At 39.9% G+C, this 14234-nt stretch overlaps 2 protein-coding genes across 4 annotated transcripts in view; one reads left to right on the plus strand and one right to left on the minus strand.

Annotated features, from left to right (window-relative positions):
- The window catches only part of itgbl1 (integrin, beta-like 1), a 36340-nt gene extending 35555 nt beyond the window's left edge, over positions 1-785 (minus strand). The window contains exon 1 of one of the 2 annotated variants that reach the window (XM_086124201.1): positions 509-781. In XM_086124201.1, the coding sequence (XP_085980327.1) occupies positions 509-600 (92 nt within the window). In that variant the 5' untranslated portion in view covers positions 601-781. Of the gene's footprint in view, positions 1-508 lie in introns of both variants that reach the window. The other variant, XM_086124202.1, reaches the window with a different exon arrangement.
- A 3376-nt stretch (positions 786-4161) lies between these two features.
- The window catches only part of nalcn (sodium leak channel, non-selective), a 66984-nt gene continuing 56911 nt past the window's right edge, over positions 4162-14234 (plus strand). Inside the window, exons 1-6 of one of the 2 annotated variants that reach the window (XM_086123886.1) lie at positions 4222-4250; positions 10044-10151; positions 10352-10413; positions 11335-11475; positions 11786-11968; positions 14151-14234. In XM_086123886.1, coding sequence (XP_085980012.1) covers positions 10372-10413; positions 11335-11475; positions 11786-11968; positions 14151-14234 — 450 coding nt within the window. In that variant the 5' untranslated portion in view covers positions 4222-4250; positions 10044-10151; positions 10352-10371. Of the gene's footprint in view, positions 4251-10043; positions 10152-10351; positions 10414-11334; positions 11476-11785; positions 11969-14150 lie in introns of both variants that reach the window. The other variant, XM_086123885.1, reaches the window with a different exon arrangement.

Genomic DNA, 14234 nt, shown 5'->3' on the forward strand with positions numbered 1-14234 from the left:
AAATATTAAATTATTTCTCCCCAAAAAAATCAACAAATAGAATGACTATGTGTTCAACTAAAATTGTTGTCATTGTTAGTATTAAATGTAAAAATACAACATAAGTTGATAAAGGAATATGTTGTCATTTAAATAAATGGGGAAAAAAATCAAAACTCACTCCACAGAATCCAATTCAACAGATCTAATCATGTATTGATATGGATGCATATGTTCAAAATGAAGTGGGATGTTTTGGAAAGGTTCTCTGCAGCTTTACATAAGAACAACAGAGTTGCAAACAAAGACTTGCTCCACATTTTAAAGTAAGACTGAAAAGTTTAAAAACAAACTAAAACAGTGCAAAAAGCATCTTTGCACACCTTTCAACATTTCTACACTGCATGTTGCATTGTCTTTGTCAGCAAACTCTGCACCTTCTTTCCCCTCAGGGACCTCACTTCATCCCAATATAAACATGACAAAACATATCTTTGCATGCGCAGTATGAAGTTATGCCAAAACTCACCTCACAGACTGTAACAATGTGTCCTCCACGCTTGAGAGCAGAATTAGAATCAGAGGCACTAGCACGGGTTGCACCCAAACTTCAGTGTGCATGTTGAAATCGCACAGTTAACCTGAAGCTGAAGTAACTTGAAGGAATTTTCCCACTCTCCTTTCTCTGACAGTTGCAGGAAGAAGAAGAAAAAAAGGAGGGGAAGAGAAAACCAACGGTGGAGAGAAAAAGCAGCAGGCTGGCCCAATCTCTTCCCCTACAAGTGCCTTTCATTAGTTGTGACTCTCAGGCGCAGTCCTGGCCAAGAGTTCTACAGGGGAAAACTGCCAAAATGAAATGTTCACTCACCAGTTTCTGAATATAATGAGAAGCAGACTGTTATTATTTTTTTTGTTTCACTTTTTCCCTCTTCTTTCTTTTTTCCAGATGATCCTTTTCATGGACTCAGGACCAGCCCCCAGAATTTGTTTCATGTGGAAGAAAATATAGAAGGCACAAAAACGCTTAGAGAGACGATGGAGGAAGTCAAATATCCAAAATGTGGTACGAGGTGTAAGGTTTTTGGAACCGGCTAAAAACACCTGCCTCAAATGTTGTATATTGTTTCGGAGGTTGAATAGTCATTATACAAGAAGTTACATGAGACTTTAGCAAATCTCATAACACCTCAGCTCAGTCAAATTGGTACAGTATTTGCTCTTTTTAGATTTTTGATGCCACCACGGAATGTTATCAGAGATGGCATGAGGATTTTATTATTTATTTTTTTAAACAAATACTGTAGTAATTAAAAAAAATAATAACACAACAAAAAAAAAATAGAATCAGGCTGTGTTTTGATATCAACAGCCTTACCGTTAACTTTTAAAAATTATTTTGCTTTCATTTTGGTTTTATCACCTGTATGACATTTAATAATGTTTAAATGTTACTTAAAAAGGTGCCAGGACAGTTGATTAAAGATTGCATTATTTCATATGAGATTTTTATTGTATTTTTGGGGGAGGGGGTTGTTTTTGTTACTGCCTGTTTTTTGGTTTATTTTGGTATACAGTACATGTACATTTTGCTCATCTGTTTCAGTCAAGTCAACTCTGTAATTTATATTTATGGCAGCATTGATTTTCTTGACTTTAACATAATTTACAGAAAAGTACCACATTTGAAATGTTTCATTTGTATCAAAGGGGGCGGCCCGGTAGTCCAGTGGTTAGCACGTCGACTTCACAGTGCAGAGGTACCGGGTTCAATTCCAGCTCCGGCCTCCCTGTGTGGAGTTTGCATGTTCTCCCCGGGCCTGCGTGGGTTTTCTCCGGGTGCTCCGGTTTCCTCCCACATTCCAAAAACATGTGTGGCAGGCTGATTGAACACTCTAAAATTGTCCCTAGGTGTGAATGTGAGCAGGGATAGTTGTTTGTCTCTGTGTGCCCTGCGATTGGCTAGCAACCGATTCAGGGTGTCCCCCGCCTACTGCCCGAAGACAGCTGGGATAGGCTCCAGCACCCCCGCGACCCGAGTGAGGATCAAGCGGTTCGGAAAATGGATGGATGGATGTATCAAAGGATTTTATTTTTTTTAGATTGTGATTTTTGCACTGTCTTTGAAACTTTCCCAACAACCGTCACTGCTCGGCAGACATGCGCACGCGTTCTGGACTATATTCAAAACTTTGCCACCATCATCAAGTCAGTGGCAACCCAGCGGACACCCAGTACTTCCTCACAGAGGTCATCAACTGCTCCAACCCATCCCCAAGCTCCAATCAGGGAGAGAGCATCTCATCCGATACTGCTTCGTCTTCTCATCGGGTAACCCAACATTCCATCACCCCGAATATTACAATCGGTAATGTTAGGTAGGAGCTAGTGGCAGATTCCCTCTGAACTGTTCCTTGGTTTTCCAACAGCAACCTTGTGTATATTAGATGCTCGCACCAAGTTTTTCTTATTAACTTGGTTCAGGGAAGACCAGGGAGGTGGGCCTATTCCTTGGGTGAATAAAGGTCAGAGACATTAAAATTGTTTTTCTTTCTCTTCTGAGATGCTTAGTCTTGATCGGTCAAATTGCTTTCAGTCAGCTGCCGACTATGTGACTGAACTCAGGATTCTAGCTTTTGAGAACGGATGGAACGAAACTGGACAAATGACAGCTTTTGTTTGCAGACTGTCTGAAGTGCTCCAACATCAGCTGTTGATTTGGAATGAAACCGAGTCTCCTTGAGCAGTTAATCTCCTGAGTGATTCAGATTGACATTCTCATCAGAGAATGCCGGCGGAACGCCAAACCTGCTCGCCCTTCTTCCAATCATGCCACTGTTCCTATTTTGGTCATCCAGCCCTACACCAACGCCGAGATGCTTGCTATGCCTGGGAAAGAACCAATGTAACTAAGTCAGCAGAACCTGCCTCTCCCAGGAGGAATATGACTGGAGGATTGCGCAGGATCTTTGCATTATGTGTGGAAATCGGGAGCATTACAGTGCCCACTCCTATAGAAAAAAGTCCTTGTGCGACCACAAAAGCCACTCTCTGGACTCACCGCGACCAGTAAGTGCCATTGAGGAAACCCCTTTAGATACTGTGACATACTTCCTGTTTCAGTGGCACATGACCCGTGGTTGCTACTCGTCCGGAGAAAACCCATGGGGAGAACATGCAAACTCCACACAGAAAGGCCAGAGCCTCTGTGACGTGCTAATCAATTGTCCACCGTGTCATCCAACTTTAGGTGTTGTCTTTCTTTTTTCTAATTTGGGGGGGGGGGGGCTGAACTCCAAAAATATGAGTAATTCTGAATGGGAGCAGGAAAGGAGTGAAACTCATTTTCACTGGGACGGTATGGGACAGCAGGATTATTAATTAATTTTTTTACTATGGTGTGGAACTGGGACATTTTTTTTCCTATGGGAGTAGAGAGCGATACGGGAGTGAAAGTCCACTCCCGTATCGCTCTCTACTCTGTGCTTGGCCTTACTTTGCCTGTTACTCAAAATGTATTTCAAGCATTATTTTTTTAAATCAGCATTATGACAAATTAAAAAATATACTTTTGTTCAACTTACAAATTTGGTTTATATTAAGGAAAAAAAAATTAATGTTAAGATGAAATGTTTTTTAAATGTAATTCATCCAATTTAATTATTTTAAATTTGGGAAACAAAAAATAATATCATTTCTTTGGCTCAGTAAATAACATTACTTGAAAGTAAAAATTTCAGGTTCCACCAATTGAATATATTTTTTTTTAATCAAGTAAAGCTTGGATATTGACTTGAGGATTACTTCTTTTTTTTAACGTTCAATCCCTGTTTTCTTTTTTCAGTGTGGATTATGTCTCCACTAAAATGTTATACAGTATCCCGCGATTTAGAAGATTATGAAAATCAAAACAAAAAAAAAACATTGAGGCTGACCACATCGTCACCCTCCTGAAATACAGAAAGAAAATATCCTTGCTTAACATACATAATAATAATCATCATAATATGTTTAATTGAAAGTTGTCTCAAGCGTGTGGAGTTTGGCCGTCCTGGTCGTGTGTTACCATGGAGACGGCCCAGCGCCACTCTTCCTGCTGCTGCTGCTGATGAGATTGTAGGCTGCGCGCACGCGCGCGGACACACGTCTCCCACGTGAGCCCCACGTACGTGTACACGCGTACACGCACGCACGCACACAGGCGAACGGATGAAAACAGCTGATGTCACGGACGGGATGAGACACGGTCGATGAGGGGGAAAAAAACCGCTGCCGTAAGTCATTTATCGTTTGTTCAAATATGAAACTGAATATTCTTTTAACGTTCACCCAGTGCTGCCTTTGTGTTTGCATTTGGATCGTGTGGAAATTGCCACCTGCTAGCTTGTTGTGCACCGGAAGTGGAGCTGTAGCATCCTTCATAGTAGGCCTTGACTTCTTTTCACGTGTATTTGCTAACGTGCAATTTGACATGATTGTCAGACGTTATGGAAGGGTAGTTAAGTACACTCGTCGATCCTTTATTTGATATTCATCCCGTGCTCAGCTTGTTTCCAAGGCAATGTTGCGCGTTAGCGCTAATGCGTTTCCATAGTAACCTTGGCTGTCTTGGTGTCATTCATCTCGGCATGGGCGCACATTTCCTAATTGGAATCCATGATTGTGTGGAGCTTTTTGCCAGTAACCTTGTAGGGCAGCTTTGTGGATGTTGAACAATGGACTCACACTACATCCCCGAAATGTATTAATTTGTGTTTAGTAGATTGCTCCGGACCCAGATGGGCCGTTGCTCCATTGCCTATTATTTGTTTTGCGTTTGTTTGCGTTCTTGTGGACAGGTGGTGTGGGGTTGGAGTTGATTTTTAATTCACTTTGAGTTGCATGTTCAAGTATGCAAAGTGCTGTATGAATTAAGTTTGACTAACTGGATATGTGGTGGTATGATTTCAAGTCATAACTCAATTTTACTTATTGAGGTTTTAGGTTTGGCAAAACCTTACAAAATGTCTTCACACCTCCATAATGCGCTGAAAAGTTGTCCTTGATGTTGATGATGTTGTGCCCCGAAACGTGGCTGGGCGCGTCAGTCAGGTCGCACAAAGCAACCATCGATGGGTGAGGAAATGGGGGGGTTGTGATGCACAGGACCGGCCCAGATATTTGGAAAAATTAAGTACAGTATTTCCAGGATTAAGTCGCCCTACGGCATGCATTCAAATAATAATTTTAAAAATGCCTTGTTTGAGGGACGTCAGGAAGGCCCATCAAGTAAGAGAGGGGTTGACGGACTATTTTCAGAGTGCTAACAGCAATTAACCTTTCAATTGCAGTGTGAAGAAGCCTTAAAGAAGCCTTGTGTGTGAATGGGTCTTTTTTGAAGGAATATCACTCCTCAAGTCAATGCTAATTTCCTGTTAGCAATTGAATGGGAAATTACATTGTCTTTAGCATGAGCGATAGCGATGTTTTCAAAATGGAGGATGTTTTGCATTTAAATATACAATGCGTGTAATTCTTTTTGTGGTGTGTTTAGTTTTGCAGTAATCTCCAATTGGGTGTTATAATTTTTTTTCTTTTTTTTCTACTTTCTTCTCTCCAAATTTTGCTGCTGCAGATTGCAAATTTCTCCATTGCGATACAATAAAGGGTTTCTCATCTTATCTTATTAGGCAGCTGAAAGAACGCTCACAAACACCACATGTTTGCTCTGCAAAGCAAGCGTTGCATTGAGGGTGCTTTCACAATGGCTGGAACTTGTAAACGCACCGCGCCGTTCTGCACATTAATTGTTTGTCTTTGATTGTAACATTTTAAAGATCATGAGAAGCCAAAATCGAAATCCTGATTAAATAGCAATTATTTGTCCAGCCCTAGCTGGAGATGACTTTTGCATCTCAGTGAAATAATTCTGGCCCAATGACTCTTGACAGAATTTTTTTGACTCACTCATATCGGAGGGTTTTCTAGTATGAACTTCCCATTTACCAAGAGCTCTTACACTTGGGGGCACAAATTGATGACTGGATTCTCACCCACAGCATTTTCTGATAGACAGTGGAATTCACTGTCCCATTAATCACAGCAAGTGGCCCAGGTCCCCGATTTGTTTGCAAAGTAGATCCAGACCGTGATGGTCTGTTTGACTGTTGGCATGATGTTCTTTTTTTTTTTTTTTAATCAAATGCTGTGTTACTCATATTCAGGATGTAATGGGTCACCGACTTCCAAAAAACGTCTTGTCACCTTGCAAAATATTTCTCCCGTTTTGGTGCTCATTAAGATGTTTCTTGGCAAGTGTGAGTCAATCCTTTGTGTTGTGTCCTTTGTTTTTTTGTCCGTTGCCATTTTTTGCCCACTCTTTTTTTTTCATTTTTTTATGCACTAATCATTGAGTTTCACTGAGGCCAGTGAGGCTGGGAGTAACTTTGTTTGGCTGACCACTCCTTGGGAAGGTTAACAACCGTTCCCAGTTTCCTCCAATTGTGGATAATGACTCTGACCGTGGTTCACTGTCGTCAGATGCCTTGGAAATGACTTTGTAACCTTTTCCAGATTGATAGATTACAATCACTTCAAACAATCTTATTTGTTCTTGATTTGTACTGCACCGATGCATTTCCTTTTGAGGTCCTTTAGGCTTTGATTTCTTGATTCAACAAAGTTGGCGCTAATCAGGCCTGGATGTAACCGGTGAAATCAAACTGAGCTTTTCAAAAACCATTATTAATTGCAGTTAACTGATTTAACAAGGGGAGATATTGACTTATTTCAAAAATATTGTTTGTTCCTCTTTTGAAATAAAATCCTTGTTTGATCCCTATCACATTGAGCAGCCTGAGCAGAGTATACCACTTTCCTCTTTTTTTCATCAAATGTATGGAAGGTGCACCAAAAATAGAGCAGCTTTTATGAAAACTTTGGTTGGACAGTTCAAGATTTGTGCACATGTACTTTCTAGTGTTTGTCGTTATGTACAGTTGCACACGTTGAGAAATAAACCCTGGACACACTTCAAGACTTACAATCAATGTGATTGCATCTTGCCTGCATGGAACATGTCCTCTCTCCCTCAAATGGAAAATTAATTGTAGTTCTCACCACCGGTCCTCCCACATAATAGCAGCTAGGCCCTGTGATTTTCTTGTCACTCTTTCTCACATCTCTATATGTTAAGTGCAATAATCACATGCTTTAATTGTTTCTAAATGTGAGTGCGGTTTAAATGCAAAGACAAACAAGGGTCATCTTTCACTTTCCAGTCATCATGTTCAGATTTGTTTTTGCCTTTTTTGTGACTCTCGGTTGATAAATTGTCAAGAGTGCACTGAGCAGCCAAAACACAGATGCTTAGGCTATGTCACAATAAGTTGCATTTTGGACTTTAACTTTCTGTAGTTGAATCACAAAAACATTGAAGAGAGAACATTTGTGCAGTTCATCCTTTAGATGCTTTTTGAACTCAAGCAAAATTTGCTTTTGTCGTCCCCAAGATTCGCTAAGATTTGTCCAACTTTTGAGTAATAATTTTCTGAAATTGTGGTCATTTTCCAAATTGTTTGACTTTTGATTTAAATCATTCGAATTTAGAGGTTCTACTGTGAAAGCAATCATAGTTACTTTGTTGTCTCCCTAACTGCAGGGTCCAACATCATCGAGGGCTGGACAAATTAATTGAAATTGAATCATGATTTCAATTTTGGCTGCTCTAGACGTTATAATCAAAGAAAAATAATTTATGTGTTAAATGGTGTGGTGTACAGTATTTCAACTTCCCGACGTTGTGAAAGTACCCTGAATGTACCATGTACCATGGGGATAAATAAAGTTTTCTGAATCTGAATCTGAATGTTACTTGCGTAACAAGTGTGTGCTCTTATCTGTTATTCTTCCCTCACTGAGCATGCTTTAAACTGTTTAACGACACCCTATTTGGAGTGTACTTGAGAAGTAAACACACAACTAAAAGAATTACACGCGTTGTATTTTTCAAGACAGCACGTGTTTCATTTTCAGAGCATTGCCAGTGCTAATGCTAAAGTCAATATAAAATCCATATTGACATACTAATGGGAAATTAGCTTCGACTTCTGGGAGTGATGTTTCTTCAAATAAATATTCACACACAGACGCTGTGGGAACACATACATGCAACTATAATCGCAATATAGTACTCAAAAGAATATATTCTTGCCAATCTCTAAAAACGTGTTATATTAATAGTGCGCAGACATTCCTCTTCTATTTTTTTTCTCATCATAAGTGTAGATTCATGCATGCATGCACCACCCCACACTGCCCCTCAGAGGCCAATACGCGCACAGCAGGAACAGCCGATATTTATTTTTATTTCTTGTTTTTATTGCTATTATTTTATTATATTCTTATTTTGCTTGGTTACAAACGTGTGTTGTGGTTGTTCTTTCAAATTGTATTTAAAGTTGCATTTTCAAGGATTCAAGGAATTTTCATTGTTGTAACAATACACATTTCCACATGATATGGCACGGAATACGATATCTGAGGCCCCAGGATAGCTCAGTAAATCCCCAGCATTGTGAAAATAAAAAATATAACAGCAAAATAACATAAAATAAATGAGATAAAATTAAAAAATAAGGGAGATGCTTATTCACAGGTTGAATGTGTGCAAAGATGCAATGCGACAAAGGTGTGGTTGCAGCAGATTGGAAATGGAAGAGGCCTGACTTTCACAGCATAGTTACAAGTTCATTTTGTACTTGACAAAAAGAATGGCATGTTTAAGAATAACTTGATGTTTCCACAGTCTTTCTAATTGTGTTATTGTTATGTGTAAAGTGCTTCGTTACAACTGCAGCTGTTGTGAAATGCTCCTTATGAATAAAGTTTGAATTTATTGTGTTGTATACTTGCAGGGATGAATGGGCATGAGGCAATGATGGTAGTTTTGAGGAGTTGAATTTTGGTCGTTGATTTAAAAAAATTTAAGTGAATAAATTATCATCTTTTTAATTGTGATTTTACTATCAATCAGAATAATTGTCATGGTTATTTTTTCCATAATGACACAGCACTAATGTGACCGTGTCAGGTTCTCACATGCATTTTGGCCACTGAGTCTACACGCTTCACATCTTCATCTCAGGGGAGGACTATACTCGCACGTACATTTCAATTTACCGTATTTTTCGGATTCGCTCCGGATTATAAATCGCACCAGCCCAAAAATGCACAATTAAGAAGGAAAAAACATATATAAGTCGCACTGGAGTATAAGTCGCATTTTTGGGGGAAATTTATTTGATAAAATCTAACACCAAAAACATACTGTACATGTCAAATAAAACTAGAGAACAACAGGCTGAATAAGTGTACAATATGCTAACGTTACATGACGCTTAAACAACGAACTGTGAATGTGCCTGGTATGTTCACGTAACATATTAAGAATTTTTTTTAGACAACTATAGCACAAAGTACCTGTACATGCTAACAAATTTACCAAACCATCAGCGTCACTCCAAATCACAAAATCCAATGAAATCTTCATGCTCGGTGTCACCTTTAAACAACTCCGCCAACTCCGGAGGTAGAAGATGCAGCGCTTCCTCTTCTACGTCGCTTACGTCAGAGTCATCGTCAGTTGTTTTTCTCAGTTACCGCCAACCTGGAAAGTATCAACACAGGCCGAGAGCACCCTCTTGTGGTTTAATTTGAAAATAACATGTGATGTGTACAATGTGTTAACCATTTCACACACAAGTCGCTCCAGAGTATAAGTCGCACACCCGGCCAAACAATGACAAAACTGCGATTTATACTCCGGAAAATATGGTATTCGCAAATACGTTCGAACGTACTTGTAAGCTAAATGCAAGAAACAGCATTTTCCCATAACACCACAAGGTTTTTTTTCCCATAATGCCACAGGCTTTTGACTTCTGTTTTTACAGTTTCGGGACATCACACTGCAATGGAATTTCATTACTTTGTGTTTTTTAATGACCATGGCTCAAACTGTTTGAAATGCAGAATAACCTCCCACTCCCTTTTTGTACCGTTGTGTCCACCACTGACTGCTGCCACAGCAAATCGAGGCCCTGAGGAAACTCCTGCATTTTGCATCTTCGCTCTTTCCGGTTGATCCCTCCACCTCTCTGTGCCCTGGGATGAACGCACCAATGAGGAGCCTCACAGTGAGTAACTGTGCCTTTATGTCCGCACCGTCTTCCTCCTCCACACTCGGTCACCCATTCACAGGTTGTGTCGCATATATGCCTTGATGTCAGATGTGGTGGGCATTCCTGTCTCTCTGAGCGTAATGTAGATGTTGGTTTAGTCTAAATGTTTGCCATATAAGCCATGATGTTGACTAACTGTTGTGTGTTATTTGCAGGGTATGCCTGATCGCATGTTATGTGCAGTGCTGGAGCAATTTCAGCTTTACTTTTCCCTTTGGTATGTGCGCTTTGTCTCCATTCAGAGTGTCATTTCTTCTTCTTCTGTTCATATGCTCACACCACCTGTACATACTCTTTTCACTTTGCGCAGTGGATTTAAAAAATCACCACAACTTTTTCTATCCACTGTACACACACACACAAGCTCACTCTCACTCACTTATACGTTTGGATGATGATCATGCGTGATCTCGTCACATGGTAAGCTGCTGGACATGTTCCAGTGTGAATACACTTGTCCCATGTCTCATGTGTGCTTTGTCGTGTAACTGATAGCATCACGCATCAAGTGTTGAACACGTTTCGAAAGGCAACTCTGTTCTGGCAGTTCAAGTCCGGGTATTTTTTCTTCTGTGATTCTTCTGAATCACCGCATTTCCTCAAATAGTGGTGTCTCCGCTCGTAGACACCAGGCCCCCAACAGTCCTGTTCCCTGTGAAGAGCCAAAAACGTATGGTGCCGCTTGGTGGCTGAGTCCATCTAAAAAAACGCCAACCTTAAATTCTCAATTACGGTTTCAGTACTAAACTGTACTAAATAATTGACTCATCCTAAATAGACTCCTCCTTTTTTCCTTTTATCAGCCTTATGTGAAATGTCAAATGATCAAGAAAAGAGTTTAGCGGACTTCCTGTGTGCACAGCGATAACTACATTAGATTAGATTGTGTACTTAAATGTAACAATCAGCTAACACTTGAATCAATGTTGATTTCATGGGGATTAAAATGTTATCATCTTTTTTTCACAACTGGCATGTCTCTGAGCTGAACTAAATATTATTTAATAATTTTTATAACTTAATTAAGGTTGACCTGAACTTCACGTAATGCTGTCCGGACTTGAATGCAAACACAGAATGTTGTGGCTTCCCTGTTGTAGCTTTGGTCACTATGTGGTCTACTTGCTCTATTTGTCAGATCCACTCTTTGTATAGCACAGCAAGCCCAAGCATGCTTAAGAGGAAACAAAGTTCCAGGGTCGAGACCCAGCCCATGACCGACTTTGGGCCTGATGAGACCCTAGCAGACAGCGCAGACATCTTCTGGATCAACAAGCCAGTAGGTGCACTTTGATCAACTTGTCTGTCATGAAACGCTCTATTTTCTGTGGCTCTGGCTGAGGTCCCTTAGGAAATACTGTAATTATAAACTGTGCAGGCAATGTTTCAATGACAAAAAAAAAAGCTTAACTATCATACAAGTGTAATGAGGAATTAGTCACTCTATCACCCAGCTAAATAAAACTGCAATACAATAAAAATTCCACGATATAATGTATTTTGGTTACTTTGCTGTCTTGATTTCCCTTTTAAATACACAACTCACCAAAGAGATGAAAGTATGCCAACTCTCTCACAACTTCTTGTAGTGGGTGCACACCCTGCTGAGAGCCTGCGCCATCATCAGCGTCATCTCAGTGTGCATGAACACACCCAAGACATTTGAGCACTACCCGCCCCTGCAGTATGTGACATTCACGCTCGACACGCTGCTCATGTTCCTCTACACGGCTGAGATGATCGCCAAGATGCACATCAGGGGAATTATCAAGGTAGCGACCAGCACTACAACATTAATTTAACTGTGACGAACAGGTGAATTTTATTTAAATTTAACTTTAGTTGTAAAGTTAGCAAATCAAGTATTTATTCAGATATATAATCATAATAACTGCATATAATAAATTATTATTATTCAGAGTTTAGACCAGCTAACTTTGTTCACAACTAAATGTTATTTATACTGGTAGACATTTTGGAAGTGTTCAAATGAAAATGAAGACAATGTTTGCCTTGGGCCCCAAATGATTAGCTACGGCCATGGGCTGAGCAAGCGACTCCCCAAAGCCGGCTGCCATGCCCTAAGTGTGATTAGCGGCTCGTGTATTGATAAAGAAGTCTGATGGTAGCCGTGAAAACTAATGTGAATTGCTCAACACATTGATCATCGTCACTTCACACGTACGTTGCGTTCATATGCTTCTGTTCGGCGGAAAGACAGGCTCACACACGATTGGTTCGGAGGGACCAACCTGGGCCGCTGCGCTCCCCGCCTCTTAAGTCTCAATGTGACTCATCCACTTGTGAAATCTTGTGACATCATTCTGCACACTGCGCAAGTGTCCGGTAGATTTTTGACACATCGCTCAGTGTGCGGTGGCCATAAAACGCGAGCCTACTGAGGACTAGCGGAAAATGGATCTATCAATGGGAGTATTCAGTAAAAAGTAATACATTTTAGTGGGAGCCAGGTAAGGTTAAACAGAAGGAACAGCTGGCTGCTATAATAAGTGAGGACAGCTAAGTTGGCATGTTAATCGTAATAAAAAAGGAGGCAGATGAGGAAACAGTGTAATTTACCAATGGTTGAAAACAGCATTGCAGCCTAACTAAATAATTTTTTCATTCTAATAAAAAAAAAAAAATCATAATTGTCTTTAAAAGTTGATTTAATGTGACCCCAATGATTCACTTTAAATTATGACATTTATACTGGAATATGTGAGTGCATGAACAAACAAGTCAATTTTCTGATTTTGTTTGTTATGGCGTTTATCTAACACTCTGCTATTTTGCAGTCTTTCTTCCTCATATTCTCCTTCTGAACCCAATGTCCCCTTGACATTTCACTTTGTTTATACCTCGGGGCTTTTGTCATTTTCCTTGGCTTATCGTGTCGAAAACAGGTTGCTTCTCATTTTCCCCACATGGGCGGAATGCTGAACATCTGAAGATTTACTCATATAGGAGTAGGACCATATCTACCTGTTGACACATTCTTATGTTTGTTTTTTGCTCTGTGGGTGAGTCAAAAAAAGGATTGGTATTAGGATTTGGTTAAGAGAAACCTATTGTGTGTGTGTGTGTGTGTGTATCATATAAAATAGATATTTGGTTTATAGCATATTGTATTTTTTTTCTCCAAAACCGAGCCAGTGAAGCAAATATAATGCTGTACGAATGATATATATTTCCCATGACACTCATCAATGTGCAGGGTTCCTGTAATTGACCTTTTTATGGATGTTGTTCAACGTCACATGGCTGACATTGTCTTGTTCTTCTTCAAAGCAACAATTTTCAATCTGCATGGCAACACATTTCCACAGGAAAGGGCAGATGGCTTAACAGTCAGTTTCCGCCGTCAATATTACAAGCTGCTGGGGTGCCATCTAAATGAAAAATAAGCACATTTTTTCAGATGTTTGATAAGTACAATGTACAGTATATTCAATAGTTCGTTGCGAGTCCTGTTTGAGGTGCACCGAAAGTTTTTACTTTTCAAAGGCAAGGAGATAACTCCAACAGCCAACATCGCAGTGTCTCTGAACTGGGATAAGATCTAAGCATCTTCAAACACTGAACAAAACAAAAGGTAGAGAAAATAAATGGATGTAGTCATTACCATTACCTTTTGTTTGAATGTGTGGGCTTAGCCCTGCTTTAACAGAACTGTTCTTTAAATACTTTTTTTTTCTTTCCACGATTACATCTCTGTGTGTTTGTTGATGATAACCTGTTGATGCTTGATGAGCTGGGTGTTAATTCCTGACAAGCTCCTGGCTGCTCTTTATAAGAGAGGTTTTATCGTGTGTGTGTGTGTGTGTGTGTGTGTGCCTGAGTTACAAAGGAAAGCCGTGGGCTGATTCTCATCATTAAAAGTGTTACATTGTTGTTTCTGTAGTGTTAACTGTTGATTTGTTCCATTGCCATTTCCTCCTGCTCTCTACACAGGGGGATAACTCGTATGTGAAAGATCGCTGGTGCATGTTTGATGGATTCATGGTGTTTTTCATCTGGGTGTCCCTGGTGTTGCAG

Source organism: Hippocampus guttulatus, chromosome 11, assembly GCF_054856545.1.
Source record: "Hippocampus guttulatus isolate MCC_2025c chromosome 11, RoL_Hgut_1.0, whole genome shotgun sequence".
Lineage (NCBI taxonomy): Eukaryota > Metazoa > Chordata > Actinopteri > Syngnathiformes > Syngnathidae > Hippocampus > Hippocampus guttulatus.